The sequence below is a fragment of the Quercus robur genome, chromosome 4 (assembly GCF_932294415.1).
Source record: "Quercus robur chromosome 4, dhQueRobu3.1, whole genome shotgun sequence".
Lineage (NCBI taxonomy): Eukaryota > Viridiplantae > Streptophyta > Magnoliopsida > Fagales > Fagaceae > Quercus > Quercus robur.
The window spans coordinates 57,922,965-57,939,970 of NC_065537.1; the positions used below are offsets into that span (position 1 = coordinate 57,922,965).

Consider the following 17,006-nt stretch of genomic DNA (forward strand, 5'->3'; position numbering starts at 1 on the left):
CAACTGGACTTGCATCAACTTCAACACCTAGGAGAAGTGGCAAAAGACACAGAGCTTCAACCTCTGCAGACATACCTCCAGATGCTTTCCAGATCATTCTGGAAAGGCTTGATGGGATCAGGGCAGTCCAGACTGAGCATTCTGACAGGATGAGAGCCATGCAAGACCAGATTGATGTCTTGGCTGCTACACTTGACAGCTTCACAACTCAGCATGACAAGTGACCCTTTGGCCATTCCATGTCAAAAAGGGGGAGAAAGTTCATTGATAATTGAAGCAGAAAAGCAGCTCTTGAGGGGGAGTAATTTGTTGAGGGGGAGTAATTAGTGTTTTTATGTTTTTTATGGTTTTAATACACTGGGTTTTGGTGTATAACTGTTTCTAACTCTTTTCATATACTCTTGGTTTATTCTTTAAATATATTTGGATGATGTTATTCAGGTATTGGTTAGTTTGTACCCATATGCTTTTGTAAGCTTTGAGGGTTTATGTTGTATGCATAGTTTGTAGGCCTTGTGGTATGTACCATGCTTAAGTGCAGCCTTTATGCTATGTTGAAATCAGTACTTTAATCTAAATGTTCTGCATTGTGATTGTTGTACTGTCACTCTTGTGCCCTTGTAGGATTGTTCCTAGATGCATATGCCTAGTGTGCTATGCATTGGTTGAGTGTTGAACATACAAGTGTCTTGCCTTGTGCTTGTTAACTTGTATGTCCTTGTGTTCATTCCAAGTGTGAATGAACACTGTGATCACTACCTTGTGGTGTTCACTTGGTTGATCAAGCCATGGTTTGTTCATTAACTCCATCTTATGCTTGATCTCATATTGCCTGTTTCATATGCATTAATAATTTTCTGCTTACAATGATCATGGTGTATTGTTGTGTTTCAGGAGTTTATGTTCATATGATTCAAGTGCTTCACAGCTTCTAGAGTTAGGTGTGAGTGAGTTTTGTTCAACTGTTCCCAACTCACATGTTAAGTCTAGAGTCTGTTTTAGGGTTTTGTCACGGAATAGCCAAAGGGGGAGATTGTAAGGTTGAATTTATTCAACCATCTAATTGGCTTTATTCCGTGCCAAATTTGCTTGTAATTCAGCATTTAGTAACCCTGTATTTAGGTGGGATTGTTGTAAGGGTAGTGAGTGAGATAGTGTGAAGATTGCTCAAGAGTGTGCAAGAAAACAGAGTGTCGCGGCTGGGACTCGCGGCTGGACTCGCGGCTTCAACCCGCCAGAAGATGCACACGTGCCAAGCATGCTGGAAGATGAACAGTCATGCTAGCTGGAGCACTACAGGACAAAACAGGACAACTGGCCATACGGTTAACTCGCGACTGGAACTCGCGACTTAGTCAAGCCGCGAGGTCAAGCCGCGAGCCACCCCTGTTTTGGAAAAACCTGACGTTTCGCATTCCACTCCACTTCAGTATAAATACCCTTTTAACCCACGATTGAAAGAGTGCTTCCAGAGAGATTTTTGAGAGAGAAACCCTAAAGAAAAACCAGATTGTTTCACCCACAATCTCTACCTTAGAGTCTCATCAAATTCCCTCACTCTCTTCCTCTCCATTGTCAAATCCTTGAGAGGCCTTTATACCAAACCTGATTCTCACCATTATCATCTCTGTGAGACAGACGTTTGGAGTTCTGGGAAGCAGTTAGGAAGGAGCCAATATTTATTGGTTGATGCTACGGTGTAGTAGCGGAATCCGGAAAGCTAGAAAAGAAAAAGGTTCGGCGCAACCTCGTTGGAGCAAGAAGCTTGGAGGGCTTAGGTGCATTGGGTAGATTAGGCTTGGAGGGTCTATTGCTGTCCTTGTATCCCAACTGTATTTTCTAGTGGATTGATTACCGCTTGGAGGGCGGCGGAGAGGTTTTTCGCCGAGGTCTTCGGTTTCCTCTTCGATAACATATCTGGTGTTATCGCTGTGTTTGCATCTTCCTTCCTCTCTATCTCTGCCTTTACATTATCTGCTGTGGTTTATTTTGTTGTGGCTTAGATAGTTATTTAATCAATTCCATGTTATAGCATATGTTAAGTTTCCGCACACTAGTTGTTTAACATATTGCTTGTGTTGATTAAATTGGTTTTTGGGGGTCTAAACGTTCAAAAGTGTTTTTGTACACGTTTTTTGAACTTTCATTGTCTAACTAACTTGTTGATGAGTTAAAATGTGAAAATGAATCTCTTAAAATGCATGCTAAGTGTTTGATTGCTGAACCTATTGCTAAAAGGGATGAAAATATTTGTTGCAATCATATTGTGGTACTCGATTGTGTGCCTATTGTGTGTTCTACCTCAAAGGACAAATCAGTGTACATTCCTCCACACAAAAGAAATCAAAAAGTGGAGAGAAAGGCTCTTAAGCCTAAGCCTTTGTTTAAGTCTCATCCTAGGGATTTGAATGGATCTAAGTATGTTCCCACTTGTCACCATTGTGGTGTGATCGGTCACATAAGATCTCAATGCTCCATGTTGAAGAGAGAACAAAACCATGTTGCTAGATCCTTCCCTAAAAAGCCTAGTGGACTTAAACACATTGTTTGTCACCATTGTGGTGCCTTTGATCATCTTGGACCTCATTGCTCTAAGTTTCAAGCTCTTAAAAGAATTAAAAGAAAAGAGAAACTTGAGCTTCTTGGAAGTTGTGCTAAAAAGGGTAAATAGGACTTGAGTGAAAATAGAATGTTGTTAAAGAAAGTGTTTAATGCTCTTAACTCCTTGTTTATGTGCATCTTCGGTTCTCATTCTTCCAACCCTAGTCTCACTTCTCATGAGACACTCATTCCAAACAATCGTTCCATTTGGATGAGGAACGGTTCCTATGGTTGAGCTTATGCTTTTTTGGTCATTGATTTAATTCTTTCGATCTTTGTAGGATTCTTTATGCATTAGATGCTTCATTGTCATGCATTTGTGCATCATGCATCTTTTTATATGCATTTTTTTTTTTTTTTTTGTTGATCTTACTTTACATGTTCTGTTTTTTAGTGTGTTGAAAAATTCAGAAACCAATAAAAATTGAAAAATCTCTTAAAAGTTTGATCGCTTGTGTTAACCATAATTAGAAGGAGAATGAAGTACATTTCGGAAATTAAGTTGGAAAACGGGTCTTGGATCAAAGACCAGGAGGATTTTCAAAGATATTTTTTGGATAATTTTTCATCCTCATACAATACAAGCCATCCTTAGTTTCCTGAGAATCTTGAGAGTCTCATACAACCTTGTGTAACTGACCAAGATAATTTGGAGCTTTGTAGAGTACCCTTTAGAGATGAAATTAAAAAGGTAGTGTTTGGAATGAAGACTCTTAAAGCCCCGGGGCCAAATGGCTTCCCAGTGCTCTTCTTTAAGCACTACTGGGATATAGTTGGTCATCAACTAACGCTTGCTGTCTAGGGATTTTTTTGTAATGGCTGGCTGTTGAAGGAATTCAACAAGACCTTTATTTCCCTTATTCCTAAAAAGAAAGGTGTGCACAATTTTAACTATTTTTGCCCTATCAGTCTTTGTATTGTGTGCTATAAAGTGATATCAAAAATGATTGTGAATAGGCTAAGACCTTTGCTAAACAAAATGATAGATCCAGCTCAAGTGGCCTTTGTGTCGAATAGGTGGATAAATGAGAATGTGGTACTAGCCCATGAGATTGTGTATACTTTCAAACATACGGGGAAGAAAAAAGGTTACCTTGGTATCAAATTAGACTTCCAAAAAGCCTACGATAGGATGGAATGGAGTTTCTTGATAGCGGTTCTTAAAGCCTTTGGGTTTAGCAGCAATTTTACCAAGCTCATCAACCAATGCTTATCATCAGTAGAGTTTTCCTTGCTGTTAAATGGGGGCCAATGTCCAAGCTTTTTCCCTTCTCAGGATCTTAGACAAGGTGATCCTTTATCACCTTATCTCTTCAACCTAGGAAGTAAGGTGGTTTTAAGGCTCTTAAACAGGGAAGTATCACAAAAAAAGCTTTTGGGGGGTTAAAGTTTCTAACACTGCTCCGCCCATCTCCAAGCTATGCTACGCGGATGACATTATTTTGTTTTGTAAAGCTAAATCTACCAAGATTTCCATCCTCAAATCCTTCCTGGAGAAATTTTGCTCTTGGTTGGGTTAGCTTATTAGTGTGGAGAAATTTGGTTGTTTCCCTTCTAAAGGGGTAAGTTCCCTATTCATTAGTTAGGTTAAGCATACTTGGGGACTCAATACGTTGCCTCAAAACTCCACCTATCTTGGGGTCCCCCTCTTTCTTTCCAAGAGCAAAAATAAAGATTTCAGATTTATTAAAGAGAAGCTAGACAACAAATTATGTGGTTGGAAAAGCAAAAATTTGTCTTGGTCAGGTAGAGCTACTCTCATCAAATCGGTTGCTCAAGCAATTCCAATCTATGCCATGTTCGCTATTTTGCTCCCTAAAGGCTTGTGTGACCAACTTGATTCTTCAATTCCTAGATTTTGGTGGATTCCAAATGTAAAATCAGGTCCGTACTGGACTCCGATGTCATGGTCGTCTTTATGTTGGCCCCAAAAGGAGGGAGGCTTGGGTTTTAGAAACTTCTGGGACTTTAACCAAGCTATCCTCTCCAAATTTGGCTGGTGGATTGTTTCAGGAAAGGATTGCCTCTGTGTTCAGGTGTTGAAAGCAAAATACAAGGTTTGAAATAATTGGCTTTCCCTCTCCTTTTTGGATAAAGCTTCTCCTTTTTGGAAAAGTTTAATGGGCATCAAACACCCTGTAGTTAAGGCTGCTTGCTTTCAAGTTGGGAATGGTGCTTCAATTCAAATCTGATCTGATCCTTGGATTCCCAACCTCCTAGGCTTTATCTCTTCTCCTAAAGAGGGCACCAAGTCAGATTTGGCCTTAGTGGTTTCGCAACTATTAACGCGAAAGCAAAGAAATTGGGACATAGCCAAATTAAATTATTTTTTTGAAGAACCAGTGGTTGAGCTAATCCTAAGCATTCCCATCCCTATTTTCCAAAAGGAAGATTGCTGGGCTTAGACAGCTTCAAAATCCGGATTGTTCTCTGTTAAATCTGCTTATTGTCTCTCGAGAGTGGAATCTCCTCCCTCTAATATTGATGCTATTAAGGGTCAGATTTGGAAGACAAAATTACATGAACGTTTCAAGATGCTTCTTTGGAGAATTACTGCTAACTTACTGCCATCTAAAGAGATAATTAGCATATTTGATGGGAGTATGGATTTATGCTACCCTCTCTGCAGTTCAGCAATGGAGACAACCTTGCATCTATTCACGGTATGTCCCTTTTCTAAATCATTGTGGTACCAAAGCCAGTGGGGGTTAAGAATGGAAGTTTTGATTTTTGAATCCCCTTTGGAGTTTGTCAATCTCCTTTTATCTTCAAATTTTGCGAATAATCTGTTGCCTAGCCAAAGAGAGGACTTTTTGTTATTTGGTGCCATCCTTTGTGATGTTGTTTGGAAGTAGAGAAACCATTCCATATTTGAGAGCTAGAATTTTCAGCCTTTTTGTTGAGCATAAAAGTGCTAGACCCTCCCTTGTGAGACCTCAAGTTTTTGCATCAGCCTTGGGTTGGAGTTCTCCACCGAGGCATGGCTTAAAAATAAATGTAGATGCTACGGTAGGTCCAAGATTCTCTGTCATTGCTACGGTCACAAGAGATTGGAGAGGGAAAGTGGTATTTGCTGGTTCAAGGAAAGTGAACACCACCATCCCTCTTCAAGTTGAAGCAGAAGCAGTGAGATGGGCGCTCTCTTTAGTTTTGGACTTGAGGTGTGATTTTGTCTATGTGGAAACAGACTCTCAAGTTGTGGCCAAACTCCTCTCGAACTCATCAATGCCTCCCCCTTGGAGAATCAAGTTTTTATGCTCTGATTTGAGGTCCTTTTTGTCTAGTTATAGTAATGTAGCTATTAGATGGGTGCCTGGGATCTGTAATGAGGCTGCCCACATTTTTGCCAAGTGGTCTTTTTTTTTTTTTTTTTTGCAATTTTTATGGCTCTTTTGATGTTAGCTTTAGCCCAGACTGTTTCTTCTTTGTTGTGTTGAGAGAGTCCAGTGGCTTGTTGTAGTTTGTTTCTTTCTCAATAAAAGTTTCTAATTATCAAAGAAAAAATATCTAATCACACCCACTCACTAAAATGAGAGAGAGAGAGAGAGAGAGAGAGAGAGAGAGAGAGAGAGAGAACAATGAAGATTGGAATGAATTGGCGTGATAGTGTCGGTGTCGGGAGTAGAGTTCGTTGCATGTTCTGATTGTTTATTGGAAGTTGGACTGTAGGGGGGAATTTAGGTTCAATGAAAGCAGGTTTCACTTGTTCACTGGAGTGAAATTCATTGTGTCTTCAAGAAACAAATTTGGGTATAACGAGGTAGGATCAGACTTGTACAATTGAAGCCAATGTCACGAGGGCAATTTTTTTTTTTTTTTTTTTAATTTAAGATGCTGGGTTTTTTGGGGAGTCATGATTTTGAAGAGATTCATTTTTGTTTTATTATTTTTTATTTTTGTGATATTGGAAATTTTTTAGAATAATTTTTTTATTGTTTGCATTTGGAGGAACTATTGGCCAAGGAATGGGGTAGATGCAAATGCTTTTTTTTTTTTTTTTTTTGGGGTATTTTGTATCAAAATTTTATTTTTGAGGCCTTTTTAACCAATAAATTTTCTATTATTTATTTTGTTAGGGTCATATTTTTCATGTGTTGGCATATCTTTTGACAAAACGCATTTTACTTATAATTGGGTAGTTCTAAGTGGAATGTAGATATCATGAAGTATGTTGAACAAATAAGACAAGTGGTATTATTGAAGACATGAAGACTGCATCAAGAAACAAGTGAAGAAAGTAGAAAAAGTGAACATCAACACTAGCTTCTACACTAGCTTGATACTAGCATCTATCGAGAATAAATGAAAATTTTCGATACTAGTCTCGACACCTCTCGATCTATTGAGTTTCGTAGATCGAAAAATCTCAGATCTGTTTTTTAGCCCATAATGACTTGCATTATTAGGGTTTCATTCACTAAGCCTCTAGGGGATATAAAAGCTTTATTTTAAATTCATCACAAGATACAAAGACTCAATTAGAGAACTCATACATCATTGGTGTAGCTACTACATTCTTATGGGCCTTAGGATTTTGTAACAAAGTGCTTCCAAATATTCAAGGTGTACTGAAGTGAATAACTCCATATCCATCAACAAACATCTGTTATTAGGAGATAGTCATGTACTGGGATCCATGCAAAGGAAGAAGTCTCTACAAGATCGAGTCCAATTGGTGTAAAGGTTCAACTGTAAGATTGTATTTTGGGATAGTCCAGGGTAGTAGTAATATTTCTTGTAATTGCTTGATTTTTTATTAGTGATTCTTGGGAGTGATAACCTAAAAATCATCCAGTGGGGTTTTTGTCTTATGAAAGTTTTTCTCCATTAATCAACAAATCAGTCAAATTTATTTTTTGTTGCACTTTAGTTTATTTGGTAATTTTTTTGTGCCCTCACGATTTGCATATAATTTGACCTAATTTATCAACTAGGGTCAATCTATAACCCAACATACTTTATTTAAAAAAAATCGATATCCCTATTTTGTTTAAGTTTAATATAAAGAGAGTAATTTTGAAAATTTGTATCTTTTTAATGTAAAAGTCAATACATTAAATGATATTCACTTAAAAAGTTGGATTTTTTTAACATGCCTAACAATTATATGAAAAAGGAGTATAAATTAAGGCCACTATTTTTTTTTTTTTTAATTTTATTTTGGGTAGGAAATAGAGCAACTTAATTAGAAATCACATAACAGCTACTATGAAACATAGGATCTTATTATAATGATATGATACAGTCAAACATGCAATACATGATAGAGAGGATGTTTTGACTATGTTGCTTGTTTTGTTGACAATTTGAAATCTTATAAACTTGAGGATCTTAAACGGTTAGACCTCGGAATCTCATGGTTTTGTGATAGATATTCTGCCTATTCAGAAAATAGGAGTCCAAAGTTGAAGTTACAGCCCTACTTTGTTATAGTTCTATACGAGTGTTGTTAAGTACCAAATGAAGCTACGAAATCCTTTATTTTCTTTTTTTGGTTCTCCCCTTCTATTTATAGAGGTTGGAGCTCGATCAATGTATTAGACTTTCGTCATTTTCAAAGTTATTTGATCTAAAATTTATCTCAAAAAAGTGATAGGATAAGAGTGCATAGTAGAAAAATTGAATTAGAATTTAAAAATTCATGCTAGAGGGGTGAAGTGCCAATATGACTAAATTGTGTGCCAATCGGCACTTTGTTTTAGGACAAATATGAGTTTTAACCTAATTTTCGGCAATTAAATGAACAAAGTATGCCAAAAAATTATAAGGATTCTTAAATTTTAATTAATCATTTATCTTTCGGAAATAATTAACTAATTATCTAAAAAAATAATTATCTAGTAGAATTATCTTGTACATTGTGCATTATTGTCATTAAACTTAAATCAATGAGATTTTGATATGTAATTAATTAATTTTAAGAACCAATCATAATTAATAACTCAAAGTTTAAGAATGCATGCATTTTGTGAATTGAATCTTGATGTCTGAGATTCATTTTTCATGCTCAAGGCATCATTTAATATTTGGTTTGGGTAAAAACAGAGAGGATGGAAAATAGAAAGAGGAAAATAGGGTGAGAAATAACATTTTTCACTATTTGGTTAAGAAGAAAAAACAAGAGAAACAGAAAATAGGGAGTAAAAAGTGCTGAATGATATAATTTACACAAATACCCTTACTTTAAGTTGCATTTTTTTTTTCTTTCTTCTCTCTTCCTTGGAAGAAATTATAGAGTACTCTGGTGGACCATGTCACTTATCCACTATTCCACTAAAAAACTTCCACTTGTTTAAAATTGTTGAGTAAGTAATTAATTTCTATTAAAAAATTTTTTCTAACTAACAATTTAAACAGGTGGAAGTCTTTTAGTGAAATGGTGGACCATATCACTTGTCCACCATGTGAATCTTATAATTTCTCCTTCCTTAGGTAGCAACGTTGCCCCTCCTTTCGTTTTTTTTTTTTGGTTTGTTGCCAGTAATGCCCCCCCCCCTTTTTTTTTTCTTTTTCTGGACAAACACGTTGCTAGTTGCCACTTTTTTTATTTTTTATTTTTTTTATTGGGCATTAACATTGCCTCTTTTTTTTCTATTTTTTTTTCTTTTGATATTTTAGGGCTTGGACGTGATATTTTATTTTTATTTTTATTGGATGTGATTTTTTTAGAACATGTTTTTTATTTTTATAAAAATTTTGGGTGATTGCTCTCTTTTGTGTGGTTATTTGTCACTTTTTTTTTTTTTTTTTTAATTTTTCATCATTCTTTAACAAGGGTATATGAGTAAATTTATTCAAACTCATTTTTTCCATCACTCCACTTTTCCACTCCTAACTAAACAAAAAGGAGAGAAAATAAAATCTTTTCTATCCTCCCACAATTTTCTATCCTCCCATTTTTCCACCCCTCCAACAAAATGAACCCTAAATATCGTTCAAAGTTTCAATTTTCTTTGGAATTATGTTTTCATTCATCCAACGGTCAAATGGTCTTTTCACTTGGAGTGGGTAGAAGTACAATTTATCTAAATAAGAGGACCGCTAGCGAGACTATAGATTAAGTCCAATGAATCTCAAAAGAGAAGGATCAAACAAACTTGTTATTTAGCAAAATACAATATTTACTTTTCTCTTCAGTTATATAAGCGATCAAAGGTTTCAATGGGGGGCTTCTTGAAATGCTGGTTCTCTAAGTTCTTCTAAACATGTGGGTGCTTTATTACTGTATATGTGTGGGTATTTAACTATTTATAAGGGTGGTGAGTTCAAGTGCTACTGCCTGGAAATGGTAGGGTTGGCAACCTAACACCAATTTAACCCCTTACTAAGCGACTGAGGCTTGAGGGGAGGGGTTAGAGACTTTCGCTTTCTTATAAGCTTCAATAATTAATTGAAAATAGTATGTAAACATATAGGACATAGTTAGATCAAGACATTTGGAGATAGTAAAATAGATTTTCTTTACAATTTATATAATATTAGTTACACCAAATTTCTCATTCCATTGCTATTAGGTATATAATTTTGGAATTCACTATTGAATACTATACATATACGATATCAATTTACAATCACATTTTGTTACATTCAATATCTTCGCATACAAAATATCTAAATAGAAACAGTATTGAAAATATGCTCATTAATTCAAAGAAAAAATAATAGTAAAAATCTAAACAATTTAATTTGTATGAAAAGCTAACAAAAGAAAATTTTGATTTTGATTCTAATTGAATTTTCTCTAAACCTTAGTTTAAAGTAATATACATACATACATACATACATACATATATATATATATATATATATGAGATTTACTAACGTGTGCCCTTAAAGAATACATTAATAAACCATTTCAAAAAACTTTTAATAAAAAAATAAAAAATAAATAATTATTTTAACAGTTTTTTCAATTTTCCATAAAAAATTTTCTTCACTTCACTTTTCACTCTACACACTTACACACTAGCTGCTGACTTTATTTTCTTCACCTCACATCACATCACACACTTCACCTTATACGTCTCAGTTGGTGCTTTATGACGAGCACCAATTCTACATATTTATACATGCTAAAAGTCAGTTAACTTACTGACTTTGAATTCTCTAGCACATTCTTTTATTGTCTTTGACTAATTGTAAAATATCTCTTTCACCAACCTTCTAAACATCTTGTAAATTTGTGGCTGAGATTCACTTAAGCAAGGAAGCTCTAGAGAAATCTGGACAGAAAGAGATTGCATGAGAAATTGTAGAAATTTATAGAGAAAGAGAGAGAGAGGAGTCGCTTGATGTTTAACAGCTTAAGTACCAGTGTACGATTTCATCATTTCTATTGGATTGAAGCTAGTTAGACAAGTCATCATAAGTCTCACCTTCTGGTTAAATTTTGTCATTTCATATATAAATTAAGAAACAAAGAGAAATTTAATACCACCTCTAAAAAAAAATGATATAATTATAAAGACATGGTACCATTGTTGTTAAAATCACGATCCAAATCATAAAATCGTACGATTTTACGATCCCACCTCACCAAAAAGTTTTAAATTGTAGCAGGATCGCAAAAATGGTAAGATCGTATGTAGGATTGTGTAGGATCGTATGGGATCCTACCATTTGGCCTTTTTTTTCTTTTTCTTTTTTGTAAGTGGGATTCATTTGGGTAAGATAATCCACCTAAACCCATAAGTCCAACGGGTTATCAGAAGCCCAATAATGAATTGAAGTCCAAAATTTACCCCTATGTCAACATAAAATTTCAAAAAAACCTATAGTACCTAAGTTTAACGTTTTCAAAAAAAAAAACCTAAAATACTTAAAAACACTAAGCTCCAGCACCTCTGTCTCGTGCCTCCTCAGTCCTTTGTCAAAAACCCAGCACCTCTGTCTTGTGCCTCCTCAGTCCTCTGTCAAAAACCCAGCACCTCTCAGCCGTCTCAAATCTCAATGGTGAGACATTGCTTCCTTTAAGCTTTCTTAAGTTTAACATTTTAAAAAACAAAACCTAAAATATTTAGAAACATTCAGCTCCAGCACCTCAATCCTGCGCCTCCTCAGTCCTCTATAAAAAACCCAGCACCTTTCAGCCCTCTCAATGATGTTGCTGTGAGCCATCGCTGTCTTTAAGCTTTTTGGTAATTTGTTTTGGTAGTTAGTAGTTTATCATTTATTTGTACTTTGATAGCTTGATTCTAGATTGTTATGTTGTGTATATGATTTTGACAAAGCTTTTAAGGTTTTTATTTTTCTATTTTGTTAACTAAATTAAGTAAAATTCGAAAAATTATGAAACAGGATCTTCAGTATTTGATTCTTTGATAAATATTAGTAAACACAATTAGTAGTTTAGAATTGCACACAACCTGTTTGATGAATTTTGTGTGTGATTTTTTTAGCATGCTCTGTATCTTGGTATCTTTTTTTACAACTCTAGTACAAATATACAATATCTACTTTGGCTAGAAAGAAAATTAAGCGAAAAATGCACCAGGAAATAGGTTTGACCTGGGATGGGATCATGGTGTTGAAGTAGGTTCAAGGCAAGTTCAATGTAATTATTTCAAAGAAATTCATAGTGGGGGTATATATCGGCTGAAGCATCATTTAGCTAGGACTAGGAAAAATGTTTCAGCTTGTCCTAGTGTGCCAGAAAAGGTGAGGGAAAAATTTGTGGCTCTTTTGAATGCCCAAGCTGAAGCATCTATAAAAAAGAAAAGGTGGTATACTATAGAAGAAGAGGATGATGGCAGTGATGATGAATTAATTGAAGTACAACAACTACATTCATCAAAAGGGAGGGGCAGACACATAGGCTCCATGGATAAGTTTGTTACAAAAAAAAAAAAAAAAAAAAAAGCAAGTAACAATGAATTGTACATTTAAAAAAGGAGAACGTGATATAGTGATCCAACAAATTGCTAGATTCTTCTACACTAGTGCCATCCTTTTAATTGTGTCAAAAATCCAGAGTTTTTGCAAATGATTAATATGATTTCAAGATTTGGAATTGGCCTCAAGCCTCCTTCCTATCGTGAGATTAGGGAGACATGCTTGAAGAAAGAAGTAGATTTTACACAACAAGTGCTTGAAGAATATAAGGTTGAATGGAAAAAAACAAGTTGTTCAATTATGTCTGATGGCTGGTCTGATAAGAAAAGGAGATCCATCTATAATTTTTTGGTGAATAGTCCCAACGGAACCATTTTCCTATACTCTATAGACACATCTAACATATGTACAACAGCATAAAAAGTTTGTCAAATGTTAGATGAAGTTGTGGATAGGGTTGGAGAGGAGAATGTTGTGCAATTGGTGACTGACAATGCTACAAACTACAAACTAGCTGGAGAGATGTTGATGCAGAAGAGAAAGTGCTTATTTTGGACTTCATGTGCTACCCATTGCTTGGGTTTGATGCTTGAGGATTTTGAAAAAAAGATTAAGGACCATAAGTACACAATTGCAAAGGGGAAGAAGATTACAACGTACATATATTCTAGAGTTATGCTTTTAAATTGGTTAAGGATTTCACTAAAGGGAGGGAATTGATTAGACCTGCTGCCACTAGATTTGCAACATCATATTTGACATTGTCATGCCTTAATGAGTTCAAAGGAGAATTGATGACAATGTTTTCTTCAGAACAATGGAGGTGTAGTAAATTTGCAAAAACAAAAGAAGGGAAAAGAATTCATGCCATAGTTATGGATAACAATGGCTTTTGGCGACTTGTTGTCAAATGCTTAAAGGCTGCAATACCCCTTTTAAATGTACTTCACATGGTTAACTCTGATACACCTCCAATGGGATTCATTTATCTAGAAATGGAAAAAGTAAAAGAAGAAATATAGAAAAATTTCAATAATGTTCAAAAGAGGTAACCATTTTATTTATATCTTCCTTAAATTCACATTTGTTTTTAATTCATTAGCTTATTAAATATATAGTAATTGTTTTTTTTTAATATAATATCCACTGTTTTAAATTGTAGTTACAAAGTGATATGGTATATTATTGATGATTGATGGAAAATGCAACTTCATAGGCCTTTGCATGTTGCGAGATACTATTTGAACTCTTCTATTCATTATGATCCTTCTTTTCATCCGGATTCAGATATTAAATTAGGACTGTATATGTGTCTTCAACGAATGGTTCCAGAAGTTAGTGATAGGAAAAAGATAGATGTCCAACTTGAAAAATTCAAACAAGCAAAGGGACTCTTTGGTATTGAAGCTGCCATACTAGCCAGAAATACTAAACAGCCAGGTAACAATTTTGTTTTTCGTTTTTTGTTTTATATTCAAATTCATCTTTATTAGTTGTAGATTATATTCTTAAGACTAAGATATTATAATTCATATATGTATCAGTTGAGTGGTGGGACTCATATGGAGATGACTGTCCTGAATTGAAAAAATTTGCTATAAGAATATTGAGCTTAACATGTAGCTCATCTGGTTGTGAAAGAAATTGGAGTGTGTTTGAAATGGTAATACCAAATGACTTTGGTATATTATGACAAGATGATTTTCCATTTTCTTTCTTAGTTAAAAGTTTGTTTCTTCCCCTCTCCCCTCTATTTGAGAATTCTCAATTAAAAAAGGAGAAATTGCTTACACCAAAAAAAAAAAAAAATGAATGACTTGGTCTTCGTTATGTAAAACTTGAAGATAAAAGAGAAAAGAGCTAAACCATTGAGTACAAAAGAAGAAATTGGTTTGGAGAATTTGTCTTCTGATGATGAGTGGTTAGTAGCAGATTGTGTAGATTTAGAAGATGATAGTGCAAATTTTGATGAAGACAATCAAGGTATTAATCTATAACTTTAAAGCCTTTCTTTATAGCTAATATTTATACAAGCTACCTATGTATAGTTTGAATGTGTGACCACTAATCACTAATTTATATTTGTATACTTATCAAAAAAATTTGTATATTTTGGTTATCAATGTTAGGTGATTATGAGGTTTCAAGAGTTGCTACCAAAGGAAAAAGTGTGCTAGTTCAAGATGTTAGTGATTAATATCATGAGAATGATGATGGTTCTAATGATGATGATAGTGATGGGCTCCCACCTAGATTTGAGAGAGTTAGGGATTTCAATGATTACACCATGGGTGTTGATACTAGGAAGAATATAGATGATGAAATGAGATATGGCAATGATAGTGATTAGATTAGAAGAACCTTAGAATGAGAATTCTCTTTTAGATTTCATATTTGTAATTAGCTAATTTACCTTAGATTGAGAAATTTGTTTTGGATTACATATTGTAAATTTGTAATTAGCTAGTTTTTATATGCTAACTAGCCTAACTTATTTTGGATTTGGAACTTAGAATTTGGAAAACATTTTCTGAACTAAACATGTATTAAACTTTTTGGTACTTAGTTGCTAATTAAACATGTACTAAACTTTTTAGATATATTATGTCAAAAGTTAAATATATTTTATTTCGTTAGAATAACATAAGAACGATGTAGTATATGTAAATTACATTTTATGATGCAATTTTTTTTTTAATGGATGGATTCATATTTTAAGTGATTATATAACATACAAAGTCACTATCAATAGGTTTTTCACTTAAAACCTGAAAATAGGTAGGATCTTACGATACATGATTTTACCTACCTCCCACGATCCTACATAAGATCCCGATTTTGACAACCTTGCATGGTATAGTCAAATATACAATACATGATAAAGTTACAAAATAAGAAATTGAGAACAAACAACTTAAAAGAAAAACAATGGAAGAATAAAGTTGAAATGCAAGAAAAGTATCATGTACTAAAAGCACGGATGGTTTGTCCATTGGGATGCTAATTCAGAGAGTGCCTTTGTAGAAGATCCATCTGCACTTAATGCTTTGTCAGCAGCGATCTTTATATCTTTCATACGATTACGAACTTTCTTCCCTTCTTCTCCAACCATGAGACCCTTTACAACTTTTGCAATTTCCTCTCGATCAATTAGACCATTTTTGTTAGTTTTTGGTCTCAGTGCCACTTTTACATCCTCAGCTAATAATACTGCATTCATTTTTTGTTCTGCGTAAAGCGGCCAAGCAATCAATGGAATGCATTGCATGATACTCTCTAGGATCGAATTCCAACCACAATGACTTAAGAACCCACCCGTAGAGCCATGGCTAAGCACTTGGGCTTGTGATGCCCAAGAGGGAACCACTAGACCCTGCCATTTAGTCCTCTCTACGAACCCTTTTGGTAAGAAAGAAAGAGTGTTGTTGTCGAGAGTTTGGTCACTAAGGTATGTGGCATCAGCTGATTCATTATTTGGGGTTCTTACAACCCATAAGAACTTTTGGCCACTCAATTCCAATCCCAAGGCTAGCTCATTTGTTTGATCATATGAGAGAGTCCCACCACTCCCAAAACAAACAAATAAGACAGAACCATGTGGTTGATTGTCCAACCATCTTAAACAGTCTGACTCTGACTTGTCAAACTGATTGCTTGAACCACTTTGGATTGGTCCAATTGGATAAAGCGGAAGACTTTTAGCTTCTTCGTCTAACAAAGCTTTTATGGCACTTCCTTCCAATTCCACGAAGGTATTAATGATAATACCTTCAGCTAATCGGAACTGTTTGGCGCTGTGAAGAATCATTTTGTACAACTCACTTGTTCGATCTTGTACCGGTTCCATAAGATCTCGACCGTGAATCGGTATGCACCCCGGAAGTTTCAATGGTTCTGGTAGGTCTCTATACTGGCATGAAACTGTATCGTCCAGCTTTGGCAAATGAAAAACCAATGACAACGTCAAAGCATTTGTATGGAAGAAAATGTAGGGTGAGATGTTGAGTTCTTTAGCAATATCTAGTGCATCAATCCCAAAAGGATCGACTACAAAAGCAGAAAATTGAGTAGACTTTAACACATCACGAAGAGGTGGCAGTGAACGAGTTAAGGTGAGAATAGTTTGGACTTCAAACTTTAGGCCTCTGATCTCCTCCTCCTCCAATATCACAGGAGGAAGAAAGACATGATCTATAGTGGTGGGAAGGGCTTGAAGAACTGCTTTCATGGCTTTGGGTGGAGACCCAAGTACGGGAATGATACATGTGATGTTGAAGTCGTGGTGATGAACAAGTAGCTTGGCAAACTCGACAAGAGGGATCAGATGTCCCATCCCTGGACTTGGTAGAATAGCTATGTGTGGTTTTTGTTCCATTTGGACAAATGTAGAAGTCAATAATGTTTTGAAGAGGTGGGTTTTGTGAGAGAGTAGTATGATTTTTATGGTTGAGACTTGGAAAGTTGGATGGTTTATATAGCGTTTGAACTTAGGATTTGCATGCATTTAGATTATTTAGTGTGTCCGCAAACTACATGGGGGACGGCATATATAGACAACCCCACATGTAGTTGGC

At 35.2% G+C, this 17,006-nt stretch overlaps 2 protein-coding genes across 2 annotated transcripts in view; both read right to left on the reverse strand.

The window, feature by feature from the left end:
- Positions 1 to 17,006, reverse strand: part of LOC126723116 (hydroquinone glucosyltransferase-like) — an 82,466-nt gene that overhangs the window by 21,610 nt on the left and 43,850 nt on the right. The gene's annotated exons all lie outside the window — the stretch shown is intronic.
- On the reverse strand, positions 15,233 to 16,841 carry LOC126723118 (hydroquinone glucosyltransferase-like). Its single transcript, XM_050426405.1, has one exon. It carries the CDS (start codon positions 16,805 to 16,807, stop codon positions 15,401 to 15,403), a length of 1,407 nt encoding a protein of 468 aa, XP_050282362.1. The 5' UTR covers positions 16,808 to 16,841; the 3' UTR covers positions 15,233 to 15,400.